Raw genomic sequence first — 17,721 nt, 5'->3', positions numbered from 1 at the left:
TTGATCTTTATTTCAATGTTAAAAAGGAGAATAAACTATAGCTAAAAATGGAAATTCTCCTAAGAACAAAATCAACCTGTAAGATATCCAAATAGGTGAAAAGAAATTGGAGTGTTGGATCAAAGAGAACAAAACACCAACTTTTCCAGATGCTAAGAAACTGCCCCCATACTTGCTTCCTCCCGAGGGCAGGGCAGGGCCTTGACGATGAATAAAAATGAAAAGCTCAGGGCTCCTCCTCAGGAACATGCTCTCTGAGTGAGGGCCAGAGCACCAGTCCCCCTTCAGAGGGCTGCTTTCATCTGTTCCATGTGAGACGCCAAGCCGTCTCTGTAGAGAAAATCACCGCGGCTCCAATGAAACCCAATATACCAGAGCAGACTGTTAACAAGAGGATGTTCGGTTTGCGTCCTACCTCAGTATTCTGACAGGCATCTGGATGACTGAGAGAGCTGCCTTGGGTGCGGTGTCTTAAAGTTGGAGTTTCCTGGGATAAGAATCAAAGGTGGAAGGAGGGCTAGGTAGATAAGGGCTTGGAGGAATCTATGATCCTGATAGTTGTTTCCTTATGGGTTTCAGAATATTTAGCCTGGAAAAGGAGGAATCTGGAGGAAGGAGGGTGGGAGTGGGGAAAAAGTTCTTAAAAACCCAGACCTGTGATTTGAATGGTGTGGGGAGCACCCTGTATTAATGCATCTCAGCAAGAGAGCTGTAACTCATTGTTTTAGAGAGTTTCTGCTTGTACAGAGAGGTCAAACAGCTAGTATGTGTCAGAGGCACGACTTGAACCCTGTTTTCTAATTTCCAAGGTGACCCTCTACCATTATACTGCACTGCCTTCAAATTCATTAGGACTATAATGTAAAATATGCTGATAGTTCCTAATTTCCACAAGCAAGGGGGATAATTACTCTAAGAGCTTAATGAGGATAAACCTGGAAACCCTATCACATGAGAAATAGCCAGAAGATCTGGGATGTTTAGCCTCGAAAAGAAAAGGAGGCAAGGAAAGTCAGGATAGGTTCTTCAAGTATTTTAGGGGCTGCCACGTACAAGTAGACGGGATACTCTGAGTTGCTCCTGAGGGCAAAACTGAGGGACAATGAGTAGAATTATAGGAAGAAAGGTTTTGACTCAATATGAAGGAACTTTCTGATGAGTGAATGTAATAATGGAACCTCAAAAATTATTAAATGGAAATGCTCAAGCAGAGGCTAAATGATTATTATGGGTAATATAGAGGATAGTCCTATATTAAGTGGGCAGTAAGATTAAATAACCTCTAAAGTTCTGTCCAAACGTTAAATTTCTAAGTTTGCACTTTAGAAGAGGCTACCATGGGATTATCTCTGAGTAAAGATAGGTCAGACAATCATCTATCTATCTCGGAAGGTTTCTTAGAGGCACAAGGCATGACCAGATGACCTTGATGTCCCCTACAGAAGTTAGAATTCTTTGACTAGCGTGGTTGCTACTGTGCATCGAAGGAATTTGTGAGCAACACTCCATCTGATAAAATGTCCACATGTGGTCACAGTATGACAGTTATCATGTGGTGAACTGAAACAACCTTTGGCAATGAAAAACATTTCTCCAAAAAACATCCTCTCCAATGCCATTTCCTTCGCATGCTAAAGGAAACAGAGCTGGGGAAAGGCACAAAAGGGAAGAGCAACAAGATGAGGAAAAAGAATTCTGGAGAAAGTAATTAAAAATCTATCAGTAGGCTTGTACAGGACTACTATTTTCAGGTCCCTATATAATGGTCCTGCAAACCAGACACGGAGTTGGGAGATACAGGTCTCCCAATGGGAGATCCAAAGATGTCCCATTCTTTGACACTAACTAGAGGTGTGGCAGGCAAATCAATTTAACTTTTTGATGTTCAACTTCTGCATTTGTAAAATGAGGGTGCTTGGCTCTATGATTGCTAAGGTCTCTTCTGGTTTCAAGATCCTAGAGAATAAAATTGGGTAAGCTGATGATCACAAGTAGCTATGTGACTAGTTGAAAAGCCTAGCTCCAAAGTAAGTGAATAATGGAGCTAAAAGTCACAGTGAGAAGACAAGCAGGATTCTGTTGGGCTGGCAAATTAGCTGGGAGAAATACACATGCTAAAATGAAAACAGATTGGCTTATGTAGTCTGATTACTGAAAGAATGATGAAGGAAGTAATGGAAGACTAGAAACAGTAGATTTCCCTCCTGAAAAATAGTAAGGAAAAAGGGGTAGTGGAAATTTGGGAAATCCAACCATAAGGTTCCCAAAGTTGATTCCTATGATGGAGTGAGAGGCCAACTGTCCCTCAAGCCTTTTATGTGCTGCCAACTAATGGGACCTGGCACAGAAGCTATTTCTAGCTCTGTGGGCAGAGGGAGTGGCCTTGGAAGAAATAGAGTCATAGATTCTTTTAGGCCACATGAAACTACTCAGGGTTGAGGGAAGCACCAGGCATCTGTTTGTCAGGAGGAATGAAAGGGGAGGGAAGTGAGAGGTAATTACCCAGCAAATTCAAACTTCTTATTTGGAAGAAGGGTGAAGACAAGCTTCTCAAGAACCCTTCCTAGTAACTACCAGATTTATTAAAAATGATTCCAGAGAGCTCAGCTCAAGACTTTTACATTTATATTATTAATAAACTTCCTAGCAATGTTGTTCTCTTCAAAGTGGTTTAAACTTCAAAGAGAGCTCTAGTCTAAAAAAAAAACACAGAAGGAAACAAATAAAGTGGCTAATAAATCTCTAAAACATCTGTTCCTATGGAAAATGGATTATTGTTTATAAAACAAAAAAAGAAGTCTAAATAGCATTAACATTTTAAATGATGAGAACAAGAATAATTATTGACTACTCCTCTATTCTCAATTCACTCTAAAGCCTAGGAACTGGCAAGGAAAAAATAAGATAACATAATATGTTTGATAAATAAAAGAGAACAGTCAAACCTATCTTGGATGATGAACTCAGGACAGGGAGGAAAGTCCTGCTATGGAGTTTACCTGTCATATTAAGTGTAATCAGGTCTGATTTTTGTAGGTATCCAGGCAAAATAAAAGAAATATTATTTACAGTTCAAATTTCATTATCATAAAGCCTGAGTGATTGCCTAAATTCTTTAGTTGTACTGGCTATCACTTGAAACAATGGCAGCCATTGTCTGGGGCCTTGAAATCTTTTTAATCATTCAAAAATGTATATAATAAAAATATTTTGGATTTGACCATGATATTGAAAATCTTTCAAGTCAAAGCTGATAGATTTATTACTCCAAGTAATAAACAATACTGATAAGATTCATTACTCCAAGTAAAAAAACAATATAATAAAATTTCATTTTAAAAGAAAATTTTAGATAGTACTTTATAATTTGTGTAAAGGAACTTGACCTTTATTTAGTCTTAAAATGTGCCGGTATGTTGGCAAGTGAAATGTGAGTATATTATTTATATGCTCTCATTCTCAGTATTAAGAACACATGCTTACTTTGTTTAGATGTCAGAACAGTGACCACATGGAAGAGGTTTGACTTTAACAGATGGCTGACGTCAGTAGCTTACTTTTATTGGATGTGCACTGAGGGTTCCACTGAAGGCCATTCCCAGCTCTCCCAGCCCACAGGCACAGAGTAAGACCTCTCTAGGTACTAAGGCAGGTGACACTTCCTAGCTCTGTCTAAACCTTTTTCTAAATAACACCTACTACCTTGGTCAAAAACTATCTCTGTCTGTTTCTTTGTGATTTACCTTTTAATTCTTTAGCAATGACTGCTCAACCAAAAGATAATCATGGGAATATTTTGACTGTGGCAGGATCAGGGCATTTTTTTTTAAAGCCTGCCTTCTTTGTAAATGGTTTTTATATTTGGAACTTGGATGCAAGTGAGTGTTGGCACTGAAAAAAGTCTAAACACCAACACAAAACCTCACAACGTGAAAACTCACCATCATTGTATTTTGTTCTCAACTTTTTGCAAGGAAAAAGAAAAATCCAAATCAAGTACACACTAAAGTAAAAAAAAAAAAATTCTAACAGGACAGTTGCCAACATTAACCAGATAAGATGGCCTCGATTTAATTTTAAGACCTAATACTTCTGTTTTCCACCAATGTATACATAGCCAGACCTTTCTGGAACAGAATATTAAAAAAAAAACTTTCTTGTGAATTTGATAGACAGGCATAGAAGAGAAGAGAATCCTTGGGGAGTTAGTTCAGGAGCTTTTGGCAAATAAGGATGAGGCTGAGGACAAAAACTCCTGTTAAAATCCAAACAATTCAAGCTGAAACTATATTCTAAACTCCAACTACCCCACAGACCTCAGCCACTAATATTTCAGCATGGAAGCCCCTAAGGGGTAAATTGCTTCGCCCAGCAATCTCTACTTACTTGAAAAATGAAACTTGTTCCTTTTAAATTAGTGTTTTCAATCAATTTCACTGTGTGATCCTAGCACAGTAAGAATTCTTAAACTAAGAAGGCTAGAATTCCTACAGCCCTATCCTTGGAAAGACCCTCGTCCTACCAGAACAAGGTCTGATTACTATACCCCTCCCTGATACTCAAAGAAAACATCTTCATGTTCTCATTTGAAGGTTTTTTCCTTAGTCCTATTCAAGTTATGGCAGTAGAGTAAAATCTAGGTTAAAGATTCAGTCCAGAGGGTTCAATTAGGTATACAGGGCTAACCACCCAGCTCTACTTTTCTGCTATGGAAAAGAATCCAGTAACTTCTGGGAAAAGACACTTTTTTCCTAGTTGTTTCCTAAATCAATCTTCCTTATCTTTATGAGCTGAGAATGGCAGAGTCAAAAAACAGGAGAATCAAAAGACAAGGGATTCTCTGTACTTCCCTTCTCCTTTCCTTTATTTTCCTCGTCAGTTCTTATCAACTCTTTGATGAGACATTTCACTAGAAAACAATGAAGGGTAACACCCTGCAGTAGAGAATTCTGAGGCCACACTCACCCGTGACCATCTAGCTCTGTGAGCAGCACGGTGGCCTGAGTCAATGGGGCTGCATAGAGAATGATGCCTGTTTTATTGTGATTCTTTGGTCACAACTGCTTTCACTGGGATTTACAGCCTCTGACTCTTCTAGGTGCAGGATATACACTAAAAGTCAAAAGAGAACTGGTGTGAAAACCCTAAGTAGTGGAGATAACTAATGTCCTTTTCTATTTTAAGATTCTATGACCAAGTGGTGGCCTCCATTTACTATAGAAGATTAAAGGGATGACAACTTGATTTTTCCCAGTTCTCTCTGAAGAAAGTGATTTTAGCCACGAAGAATGCTGTGGTTCCTAGTGAATGGACAATCAAAGCCGAGTTGTTTTCCTCTAAGTGGAGGCTTTTTGGCTGTAGTACACTCTGCAATGTGCATTCTCCAGAAGCATTATATAAGGCTAAGTCTTGCATTCTCAGTAATAAAATGCTTATGTAGCATTAGAATTAATTAAGTCACAATGAAGTCTAATCAATAAAGACTCAACAATATTGTCCACAAGAGATCTCTATGCACTCTCAGGCATTACAGTTTTTCATTCTAAATTAATTTTCCTTTAGCTAAATGGCTGCCTTCACTATATTTGCTTACAGGTGGTTCTCTGGGCAAAGGAACAAGCTAGGCTTTCAGAAGCAGGCTTCTGATGGTTGCTTTCATGTATCATTAGTGAGTTTAATGCTCAAGAAAAAAATATGCTTGCATAAGGAACTGAGAAAACTTCCTCACTATTCTGTGCAGCTGTGTAACTGGTTATTCTAATGTTGATCTCATGCAGAAACTTCAACTAATACCAAATTTTGATTTGTAATTCCCTGACAGATCTAGGCCTAATGGGGTACTTTAAAGACTGTAATACAAAAAAAAGAAATGCAATGAGATCACCATACTACTTTATTTGGGGACTCAAAGTCAAGTTTATACCAAAAAATAGCTTCCTAAATTCATTTACTTGGCCCTATAACATATAACATAGAGGAATTAATATTTAGTGTGAAATTACACCCACATAATAGTCAAGTTTGTTAAACCAATCCTGCAACAAGTAGTATTACTGAAGGAAAAAAGAGCCTTGGATTAAAAGTCTAAATGTGGAGGTTCATGTACTGCCTGTCACAAACTCTGGGATTCGGTTTCTTTGCAAGTAAAATGAGGGTTTCACTTAAACTAGTACTAGATGATTTTTAAGGTACTTTCCAGCTCTCAATATATAGATTAGGCAGTCAGTCATTAAATGTCTTTTACTATGTGCCAGACACTGTGCTAAGAGCTGGGTTATTGTAGAATTAAATTATCAGTGAAACCTCACTACCAAACAATCTAGATTAATTTTGTCAATTAAAAGTATAGTTTCTGCTTAACACTGAGTCTGGTGTAAGCTTTCAAGAAGTGAAGGTTGATGTAATAGTTCATTTTCAAATAAATATTTATTGGGTACCTATTACTAATATTATTAATAACTCACATTTACATAATGATTTACAGTTTATTTCAGATCTCATAGGGGTAGGTACTTTCTTCAATGGTGCAGATCACAACCCATCCTGGCCCTCTTAAATGTGACTCTTGTCCATGTTCTCCCATAAATCTTCCAAAGAAGTCTATACAACATATTGGAGATTTCTTGACATCAAGTGAATACCAGTGAAGGATGTGTTCGTCCATTTGCCAAACCATGCTCTCACTACGTAACCAAGCCTATCCCTTTTCTTATGATATATCTCTCTGATGCTAACCATTACAACACCTATCTCATGTAGCTCTTCATTGGTACAGTCAAGCAAAACAAATTCCTGCCTGCTTATGTCTAAAAATATCTCATTGTGCACCTAAATGAGCAGCATGCTTCCTCACTGGTTCTGTGAAATTCGGGCTGGTCATTGTGTTGAACAGAATTCTTCAGTCTTTCAAAATTACTTTTCTTTATAATGTTTTTACATAAATTGCTCTACTGCTTCCTTTCATTTCACTCTGCATCAGTTCATACAAATGTTCCTAGGATTCTCTGAAAATGTCGCTTTTGGTCATTTCTTACAGCACAATCATATTCCACTGTAATCATATACTGTCATTTGTTGAGCTGCTGCCTGTTAGTTTAGAAACTCCTTAATTCTGGGTCCCTGTAAAGCTGAAGTTTTGTTTTGCTTTCGACTATTTTCTCTTTGGTATCATCCTCCCTCATAATATCTCACCCCAGCCCCACCTCACTTCTTTTTCTCTGTTGAGTATTTCTGCACCAGATTCTTTGTGTGTGTGTGAGTATGTGTTCAATTTCTCTTTGTCCAATTCAAATAAAAGCAAAGTTCATCTGATGCCTAACAATCCCTCTGCTCCTTTTGTATATTTTTCTTTTCACACACAAATTATAATAGAAAGCCCCTTTGCCCACTAGTGGATTTCTTTCTCCTTCCTTTTTTTTCCTCTTCTTAAAAATATCAGAATAGAACTAACACACACCCCAGGTCTTCTGTTTGTCTCATTTAATTCTTTCAATGTCTTTATAAGATATTAAGATCCTGAAGGGACAGTTATTTCTTCTTCCCCAATTAGAATGTTAGTTCTTTATCATCATATAGCCCTTTCTAATTGCTCAAATAAATTTACTTTCTAGGTTTCTCTTGATTCATGTTTGTATCCTAAAGTTCCTACTTCACCAGTAGGGATGGCGAAAAATCTTATATTCCATGAAAGTTCCATTTTTTCTCTATGAAATTATGCTCAGATTTGTAGGATAATTTATACTTGATTATAAATCTATACAACACAATCTATATGTAATTTGTCAGTCCATCAACCAGTCAATAAGCATTTATTAAATACCTGCTATGTGCCATGCACTATGCTAAGCATTAGGGTTACAAATATGAAAAAACAAAGACAGTCCCTGCCCTCAAGGAGCTTATAATCTAACTCCCAAAGTAGGGTAGCCAGGTGAAAAATGAGATGTCTGAGCTGAATTCCCTCCTTAAATGGAGGATCTAGAGTTTATGGCCCCACCCTCTAATCAGAGGAACAACCCTTAGAGATTATTGCATTGTAAGATCTCTTACTGTTTATGGTAGAAACTGCCAAGTCTGGTGTGATCCTATTTCTGGCTCCTAGGTATTTGACTCTTTCTTCCTGGCTACTCAAAAGGATTTTTTCTTTGGCTAAGAGGTTCTAGAGCAGGGGTGGAGAACCTGCGGCCTCAAGGCCACATGTGACCCTCTAGGTCCTCAAGTGCAGCCCTTTGACTAAATCCAAACTTTACAGAACAAATCCTTTTAAAAGGTTCCCCACTTCTCCTCTAGAGTCTGGTTATGACATTTCTGGAACTCTTCATTTTAGGGTTTCTTTAAACCGGCAGATTCTCTTAGTTTTTACTTCACTCTTAGTTCTAATAGGTTTAGGCAGTTTTCACTTATGATTTCATAAAATATAGTGTCCGGGTTTTTTTTTAAAGTAATTTTCTGATAGTCCAGAGATTCTTAAATCATCTGGTTTTTGGTCAGTTGTTTCTGATGGCAGAGTCTCATCTATCTTTTCAAAGTTGATTTTGTTCTAATAGGAGTTAACGATCCTGGCTGCTCACATAACTATTTTTCCCCTTAGTCCCAAAGGTACCATCTCCTTGGGAAGTCCTCATGTTCCTAAGTTCATGGTTCTAGAGCCGGGGACTCAGCAGTCACTGAATTCAACCTCCTCATTTTAGAGATGAGGAGACTGAGGCACAGAGGGAATCAATGACTCATCAAGGATCACAGAGCTAATAAGTACCTACCTTCCTCAGGCCCTGCCCTGCCTAACCTAAGTCATACTGCCTCTTTCCTTCTCTGACTTCCCTACACACACACACACACACACACAGAGCATAGGGACTGAACCGGTGACTCAATGTTATAGGAAGCTATCACAGAGGATACCTCCAGCAATGCAGGTCTACACCTTCTACGCAACTTAAAGTCTTTAGACACTTGCCTAGAACAAGAGGCCAAGCGACATGTTCAGAGTTACGCATCAAGCACATTTCAGAAACAGTAACTTGACCCTGGAACTTCTTAGCTTAAAGAATAACTTTCTATCCACTCCTCCGCAACATGCACTCTGACTCTAACCATTTAATATTCTATCCCATTTTCTAGTCTATCCATTTCTGCACATGCGACGTCTTCCTTTGATTGTGGTGTAGGCTCCTTGAAGGTAAGAATTATGTCTTCTTCCCCCCCTCCCCGTTCTCTGCAGTGAATAGAGTAGGGCCTAATTAATAAATACTCATTCATCAGATCATAGGCTTGGAGCTGGAAAGGACGTTGGAGGTCATCTAGTGCAACTGGGTCATTTTGTAGAGTAAGAAACTTGCCCAAGATCACACAGGCAGGAAGTGGTAGAGCTAGGATTTGAACCCAGGCATTCTTTCCACTATACCACAAAGCCTGCTGACTCAACTCACCGATGTTAAGTTATGGATGCTATAACATAATTCTCCTCTTCCTAAAGCACTTCCCTCACAGTAACTGCATGAAAAGGTAATATAATTAGTATTAATCCTCGTTTTACAACTGAGGGAACTGAGGCTCAGCCAAATACTTAGAACTGATAATCATCAAAACCAGGTGTCCTGACAAGCAGATTCCAGTGGTAGAGAAAAAGATAACCCTCACTCACATTTGTGATCCTGACCCCAAAAAAGAACCCAAGCAGTATAACAGCGGATAATGTTCTGGGCTTGAATCCCACGTCTGATTTGTGACCACAGACAAGTCACTTAACCGCTGATAGCCTTAGTTCCTTCAATTGTGAAATGGAGCTACATGTAATACCCAACTCATGAGGTTATTGTGTAGCTCAGATGAAAGAATATAAACAACATATTGTGCAAATTTTAAAGCGCTAGACACATGTTGATTATTATTATAGTCACACTATGTTCAGCAGTATTACACAATAAAAAAAAACAACTACCAAGACTTCGAAATCACCCTCTCAGTACCATCTGTACCAAGTGAACTCTCCGGAGAATGCTGGGTACAATTTTGCTCAGAAACAGGAAAATGTAGTTGATTACCTCTGGGTCTTTAGGACGGCTACATGCAAACAAGGAACATCTATCGTACTTAAATGTAGTACTAAGTGAGGGAAAGAATGAATAACCTAACCCTTTTATCTTTCATTAAATTGTCCTGATGTCTTTCCCGTACATGACTTGGAATTCAACTATTGATATCAGGCAATACCAAACTCAACCTATATTGCTGACAGCAGGTAAAAATCACTTCAAGCCCTCAAAAGTTTACTTTTCAAGTTTGCATCCTTTTCTGTACTCACTGTGTATATGCTGAAGCTTTTGTTCCAATTAACTATGTGTGAAATAACTCCTCCATCATAAAAGAGCAACTATATCAGTTACTACTCCCAACTATCACAAAACACTCAATCATGCAGAAAACAGTCATAGTAGAACAGAAATCTGAAAGGACCCATGATGATCAGTCCATATTGTACACATTTAAAAACTTTGTTATGAAGAACATGGTTAGTTGTCAAAAATCCAATACCAAGCATACTGACTGTAGTCAGATCAATGAACAGTTGGAAGTCAGAAGAGCACGATGAGACAGCCTGTTTTATGATACATTCCAGAAGGCTTTAGCTTGTCAAGTCTTTCACCTGAACAAGACACCTTTTTTTGATAAAAACAATGCTTATGAACAATGCAAACATTTAGTTCCCTCTAAGTGTAAGGAATGCAGTGTTAATCTTGATTCACAGACAGGGAGGTCAACTGCACAATTGTTTAGTCATTTCACTAAGATAAACCATTATGGATGAATTCTAGTGATTGGTCATACCAGAATAATTTATTGGATAAGCACGTTTTAAGGTGAGGAACTGAAGGTACCTTTGACTTATTATGAGTGAAGGTTGACAGCAAGGATTCTTAACCTGGGGTCTAGAGATAAATTTTGGGGGTGGGGGGGTGGGGCATGAATGTGGATGGGAAAACAATTACATCTTTATTTCAGCATAATTGGTTTCTCTGTAATCCTATGTATTTTGTGCATTTAAAAAGATTCTTCTGAGAAGGGACCATAGTCTTCACCAGAATGCCAAAAGAGTCTATGACACAGAAAACAGTGAAGAAGCCCTGGTCCAGAAGGTCAATGAAGTATCAGGTTGAAGGAATTCTCACAGCATCTCGCTACTCTGGCATCATATGCTTCTCCTGCCTCAGGAGTGTCAGCTGTCCCAGCTATAGCAGAATATATAAGCTCCAAGTACAACAGATCACGGCAGGCTTTAGACAAAGCAAAACTTACTCCTAGAAAACTGGGGGCTGTGTCACTTTTTTCTTTGTACTGCTGATGTCTCACACATAGAAGGTTCATTTACTAGATGGAATTAAGTTTATAGTCATGTAACATAAATATTTATCACATACTCTGGCATAGTGTAGATACCTGTGCACATGATAATGACCAGGGGGCACAGTGGAGAGAACATGGAACTTGAGAGCAAAGAAGACCTGAGTGAATCCAGCCTCACACACTTCCAGGCTGGGTGACCCTGGACAAGTCACACAACCTGTCTCAACTTCAGTTTTCTCATCTGTAAAATGAGAATAATAATAGCACCTAGCTCACGGGATTGTTGTAAGAATCAAATGACTTAACATATTTAAACTGCTTTTCAAACCTTACAGTACAATATGCAGTAAATTCCAGCTATTATACAGCTCTCTATTCTTCACAACACACTGCCCATGAAACAAGTGCTTGGTAAATGTTTATCAAATGAAAGACAAACAGAGGACAGAAGATCCAATTAAACTTTGGAAATAAGCCAAGAAGAATAAGAAAAATTCTAGATGCCTACATAGGGAATGACCCCAAGCAAAGCAATTCACCACTCTGCCCCAATGTGATATCCTTTCTTTTTAGGCATAAAGTAGCTCAAGAAAGAGATGACAGCATTGAATTCACTTGGGATATAACAGAGACCACAGAAGTAGAGAAAAAGTTGTTCTTTTATGCTCTGTCTCCATAAATATCCTTGAAAGATGCTGACCCCTAATGACCATAAGAGGCTAGGGTGGTCAGACCTACCTTACCTTTCACATAGAAAAATCAAAATGGGAAAACTATTCTTCCCTGGTTCAGCAAAGATCCACATTTTTCAGTCATTAACTCCAAGGAAATGGCATTTCATTAAAAGTGAAATATGGCTAATTTTTTTCTACTTATTCCCACAGGGGAAACATACATGTCTGGAACTTTGTGCCTGAGCCAATAAGTACGGATATGTACTTTCTGTGTTCTCCCTTAAAATGAACACAGATTATTCAGCAAAACTAAAAACATCACTCACTGCAACTCCTCTGGAACCCTCGCATTTTAATGTAAAGATAAATGGTAAAGTACCTTAGATTCCAGCCACTGTTTTCAGTCTTAAAACCTTCCAAAGCTCTTCACTTTACTGCATACTCATTCAAAACTTTTATCTATCTATCTATCTATCCATCTATCTGCTTATTTATTTATTTGTTCATTTGAGTAGGGAGTGGGAAGATGAGAAATCCCAGATTTCTACAGGAGTTTGAAGCAGAAAACTAAGGTCAGCTGTCACTTCTCAGCTTCAAGCCAGGTCTCAGTGAATAGCAGTTCCAACCTGAGTCACTCTGAGTATAAAAAGTGTCATATTGCTGGCAGCAAATAAGCCAGCAAACTGGGGTCTGAGGAGAGTTTCCTGTCAACTATGCCCCACTGCCAGATTCTCGGTGCTAGTAAGCAGCATCTGTGGCACATGCTGCCAACTCCCTTACCTGTGGACATGAAAAATGGAATTCGGAACTTTCCACTCAGCACCCGGGCCCGAAGATTCTGTAGGGTGCTCCCATCGAATGGCAGGGCACCACAGACAAGCACATAGAGGACTACTCCAAGGCTCTGCATCCCAAACAGAGAGTATATATCATTAGCCCACGACAAAAGAAACAAAATAGACCAATACAATGTGAGCATGAAGATGATAGTCAGTCATATACATGACAATGGAACAATTTCTTAGAGAAATAAAACTGTTAATATGGGTCTGTGCCAAGACTGAATTTTCAGAACATGTAACTCTCCTGCACTGATATATTTTCATTTCAATGTAATGCTTCAAATATTTTTCTAGCTATTACCCTCCTCAAGTATAGAGTATGGCAACAAAAGGAATTATACTTTGTTCTAGGCACAGCGACCACTTGAACTAATTAGAACTTGTGGTATTTATGTAATTGCAAGGGAATTTCCATATGGTAGGTCATATGTGATGTGTATTAGGAGGCAAGCTCTATAGAGTAAAGGTTTGACCAAGATTCCACTGCTTCTATAAACACAGAATTTGTAGGGTACTCTAAGGTGAGGCCATTATCTTTAAAGATTAGTGTGCCCTGTGTTAATTATGCAAAACAACAACTTACCCAAATATCCACTTTGGGCCCATCATATTCCTTTCCTTCAAAGAGCTCAGGGGCAGCATATGGGGGACTCCCACACCAGGTCTTCAGTAACTGCCCTGGGGTAAAAATGTTACTGAACCCAAAATCTGGAAAATAATTGAGAGGAGCAATTACTGTTACTTTTGTTCTAGAAACAAAGTCCAGTTTCTATAAGAGAAGAACTTTACCTCAGTAAACTTCAAAGTCATCTTATAAAGATAAAGTTTAAAAAAGTCAAAGCAATCTTATTTTGATAGTCAACCATTTAAACTAAAGGCTGAAAGATAAATCGAGAAATGTAGACCATAGGATTGTAGAACTAAAGCTGGGACTATGGAGGACATCTGGTCTAACTCCCTCATTTAATAATGGAAGAAACTGAGGCTTAGAGAGATTGTGACCTGCCGAAGATCACATGGACATCGATCATTCATTAACTGACCAGTGAAAATAAGCATGTATTAAGTGTCTACTGTGTCCCAGATACTGTGCTGGGCGAGGGGGTTGGAGACAGCAATGCAAAGTCCCTGCCCTTAAAAAGCTTAGGTTTAGTCAAGGGAAAGAAGAATACATAAAATATAAAAATAACAGGGCAATTTTAGGAGGGGAATCAGTAGGGGAATTAAGAAAGGCCTCCATTAGAAAGTAACATTTGAGGTCAGACTGATAGAAAACTGGGGATTTTATGAAGAAGAGGTAAGGAGGGCATGGGAGACACAGTGTGTAACAGCACAGGAAAAAGAATGCCGTGTGAAGAACAGCAGGACAGAGAATAAGGGGAGGAGACAAGATTTGGACCTGGATCCTCTGATTCCAAATTCAGCACACATTCCACTGTGCCATGACCCCAGGGTTGTGTGAAAATATATGCCTGATATCTACTTCTGCACAAATGAATTCTATCAAGCATTCAAAGAATAATTATTTCTGATATTATATAAACTACTTGTAATATTAACAAAGGGGGGTACCCTTCCAAACTATTTCTACAGTACAAATGTGATCTTGATAACTAAGCCAGAGAGAGACAAAAGCAAAGAAAATTACAAACCAATATCCCTAATGAACAATGATGCGAAGATTTAAATAGAACATTAGCAAGTAGGCTATAACATATTAAATTATTTTCAATGAATGAATAAGCTATTTATTGAACATGGCATTTATTACCATGTGTAAATCACTGTGCTAAGCACTGTGGACACAGATAGAGAAGTCAGACCATCTCGCTCCCCAGAAGCTCACATTCTAATGGAGAAGACAACACCCAGGGTAAGTCCCAGCTGCAAGTCAGATGGAAAGGTTCTATGGTCCCTAGGGTACACTAAGTAGATGGCAATGACTTTTCTTTAACATCATTTCCGCTGATAAAATCATATCAGTTCTGAGGATGAACCATTCAACAGTACCAAGGACTCTGGTGACAAGAATTTTTTTATCTGGTTCTTTACTAAATGAGGCTGTAGCATCTGCAGGAGTAGTTGCCAAGATACCTCTCTAAAGGGGTTGCTTCCCAGGACAATGGCTGTGCAGCAATGAGCCAGAAGCACTGCCATTCCCAAAGTTCTATCTTCATCAAGGTTTGAGAGGAGATGATGATCAGGGCAGCGGAGGTGGGGGTTTGACTTGCCTGACACATGCTACTTCCTGTCTCTCCCTTGGGGTGCCCCATGGCTGTAGTTAGGCTGGCTTGTCTGTTCTGTGATCAGCAACAGGTAGGGATAGCTGGCCTTTTCTTCAAAGAATGTGCTTCCCCAGATGATGACTATGAAGGTTGAGCTAGAAATGGGAGAACTGTTTTGAGGGGCGCCATTAACTCCTGGGCTCTTGTGCTTATCTGCCTGTTGGCAGTAGCTAGTTAGCAGTTACTACTGCTGATGATGAGGAAAGCGAACCTCTCCTCCACAATGACTTCTCACCTCAATGCTGACTGAGAGGGAGGGGGAAGCTGGGCTGGAAGCAAGTCCGGTGGTTTGGAAAACAATGCTATTCATAAAGTTCTTGGTTAGCAGTCTAAGGGGGAAATAGAGATCAAGGTGGTGGTAGTGATGATGGCTTAAACACCTAGAAAATGCTGCCTCCTGTCTCTCCCACAGGGTGCTTTACTACTTTAGCACTACGACCAGGTTAGGTTTATATCAGGAATAAAGGGTTGGTTCAACATAAGGAAAACTATAAATATACTAAACTACATGAATAATATAAATGAAAAAATTTCAATAGGTTTTTGACAGAATCCTATACCTATTTCTATTAAGAACTCTAGAAATCACAGGAAAAAAGACTTTCCTTTAATATAGTAAATAATATCTATCTAAATCCAAGAGTAAACATTACATATAATAGAGGAAAGTTAGAGACCTTCCCAATAAGACTGTAGATAAAGCAAAGATGCCCATTATCATCATTACTATTTAACACAGTGCTAGAAATACTAGTTATAGCAATAAGACAAAGAAAAAATTGAGAGAATAAGCATAGGCACATGCTTCTATAAGCATATGAGCCATCGGCATACGAGCTAGAAAGAGAAATTCCAGTCAAAATAACTATCAAAATTATACAATATCTGGGAGCACAACTTCCAATATTTACCCAGGGGCTATTTAAATTTAACTATAAAACAGTTTTTGCAGAAATAAGACAGACATAAGTAAATGGGGGAAAAACATTAATTGTTCACAGTTGTGTCAGTATAAGAAAAATGACAATACTACCTAAATTACTTACTCAATCCTGTATCAAACTACCAAATTATTATTTTATATAGCTAGAAAAATAATGAAATCCATATGGAAGAACAGAAAGTCAAGAATTTCAAGGGTAATAATGGGAAGGTTGAATGATTGGGGAGGGGGGGGAGATTATCTATCAATACTGGTTCTCAAAGCAATACTCATTACGATGATTTACTACCAGTTAAAAAAGAGAAAGATTAATCAGTGGAACAGATTAGATATACAATATACTGAAGCAAAAAACCCAATAGTATAAGGTTAGATGAACCCAAAGATCTCAGTTACTAGCAAAAGAACTTTTTAGCTGAGAAAAACTATAGGGAAAACTGAACAGTAGTTGAGCAGAAATTAGATTTAGACCAACACCTCACATCAAACACCAAGATAAGCTCCAAAGAGATAACATAATCTAAATATAAAAGGTAACATAACAAAAAAGTTAAAGGAATAAGGAAGAAATTACCATTTGGATCTATGGATACATTCTTCAAATGGAAAAGAGTCTATGATTACACAAGCAATAGAGAGGATCACACAAATTAAAACAGGCAATTTTGTTTAAATAAAATTTAAAAGTTTTCATGCAAATTGATTGAAGTAAAATTAGAAGAGAAACAAACAAGTTACTGGGGAAAAATCTTCACAGTAAGCTTCTGTAATAAAGGTCTCACATCCAACATGTAAAACTAAGAGCCATTCTCAAACAGATAAAGAGGGTTTGAACAAGGTGTTTTCAAAGTAAGAAATCCAAGCTACCAACAACTATATGAAAAAAAATGGTCCAAATCACAAATAATTTAAGAATTGTAAGCTGAAAGTAACTTTGAAGTTCTACCTCATAGCATCAGACCACCAAAGAAGGCAAAAGAGGAAAAAGGCAAATTTTGGAGGAGTTACAAGGAAACAGGCACACCAGTGCATTACTGATGGAGCTGCGAATTGGTTCAACAATTTTGGAAAGGGATTTGGAACTAATGCCCCCCAAATTACTAAAATGTGCATGCCCTTTGACCCAGAATACTGCTACTAAGCCTTAACACCAAAAAAAAAAATGAAAGAAAGAGGAAAAGAATCTATATGTACAAAAATATTTGTAGCTAGTTTGTTTTTTTTTTTTTTATATTAGCCCTAAACTGGAAACTAAACGGATATCCTATTGGGGAATGTGCTAAACAAACTGTGGTACATGAATGTAAATGAATATTATTGTGCCATAAGAAATGATAGAATGGACATTTTCAGGGGAAATTGAGAAGACCTCTCTGAACTGATGGAGTGAAGTGAGCAGAATCAGAACAATTTATACAACAATAATAACATTATAGAGAAAAACATTTTAAAAGACTCTAGAAATCTAATCAAAGCAATTATAGACTATGAGTCCAAAAGAACAAAGATAAAGTGAGATACTTAATGCCAGCAGAGACACAATGAACTTGAAACACAGAAAGAGATATATGTTTTTTCAGACCAGGTCAATGGGGGAATTTGGCTTCCTCAACTGTTCAGCAATGTTTTGAAGG

The 17,721-nt window shown here is 38.1% G+C and overlaps 1 protein-coding gene across 3 annotated transcripts in view; it reads right to left on the bottom strand.

The window, feature by feature from the left end:
* SIK3 (SIK family kinase 3) overlaps positions 1-17,721 on the bottom strand; it is a 279,460-nt gene that overhangs the window by 42,444 nt on the left and 219,295 nt on the right. For all 3 annotated transcript variants that reach the window (XM_036744847.1, XM_036744846.1, XM_036744848.1), the window contains exons 5-6: positions 13,443-13,567; positions 12,798-12,921 (exon numbers count right to left, since the gene is read on the bottom strand). In XM_036744847.1, coding sequence (XP_036600742.1) covers positions 12,798-12,921; positions 13,443-13,567 — 249 coding nt within the window. The remainder of the gene's footprint in view (positions 1-12,797; positions 12,922-13,442; positions 13,568-17,721) is intronic.

The sequence above is a fragment of the Trichosurus vulpecula genome, chromosome 2 (genome assembly GCF_011100635.1).
Source record: "Trichosurus vulpecula isolate mTriVul1 chromosome 2, mTriVul1.pri, whole genome shotgun sequence".
NCBI lineage: Eukaryota > Metazoa > Chordata > Mammalia > Diprotodontia > Phalangeridae > Trichosurus > Trichosurus vulpecula.
This window is presented reverse-complemented; position numbering and strand designations above follow the sequence as displayed.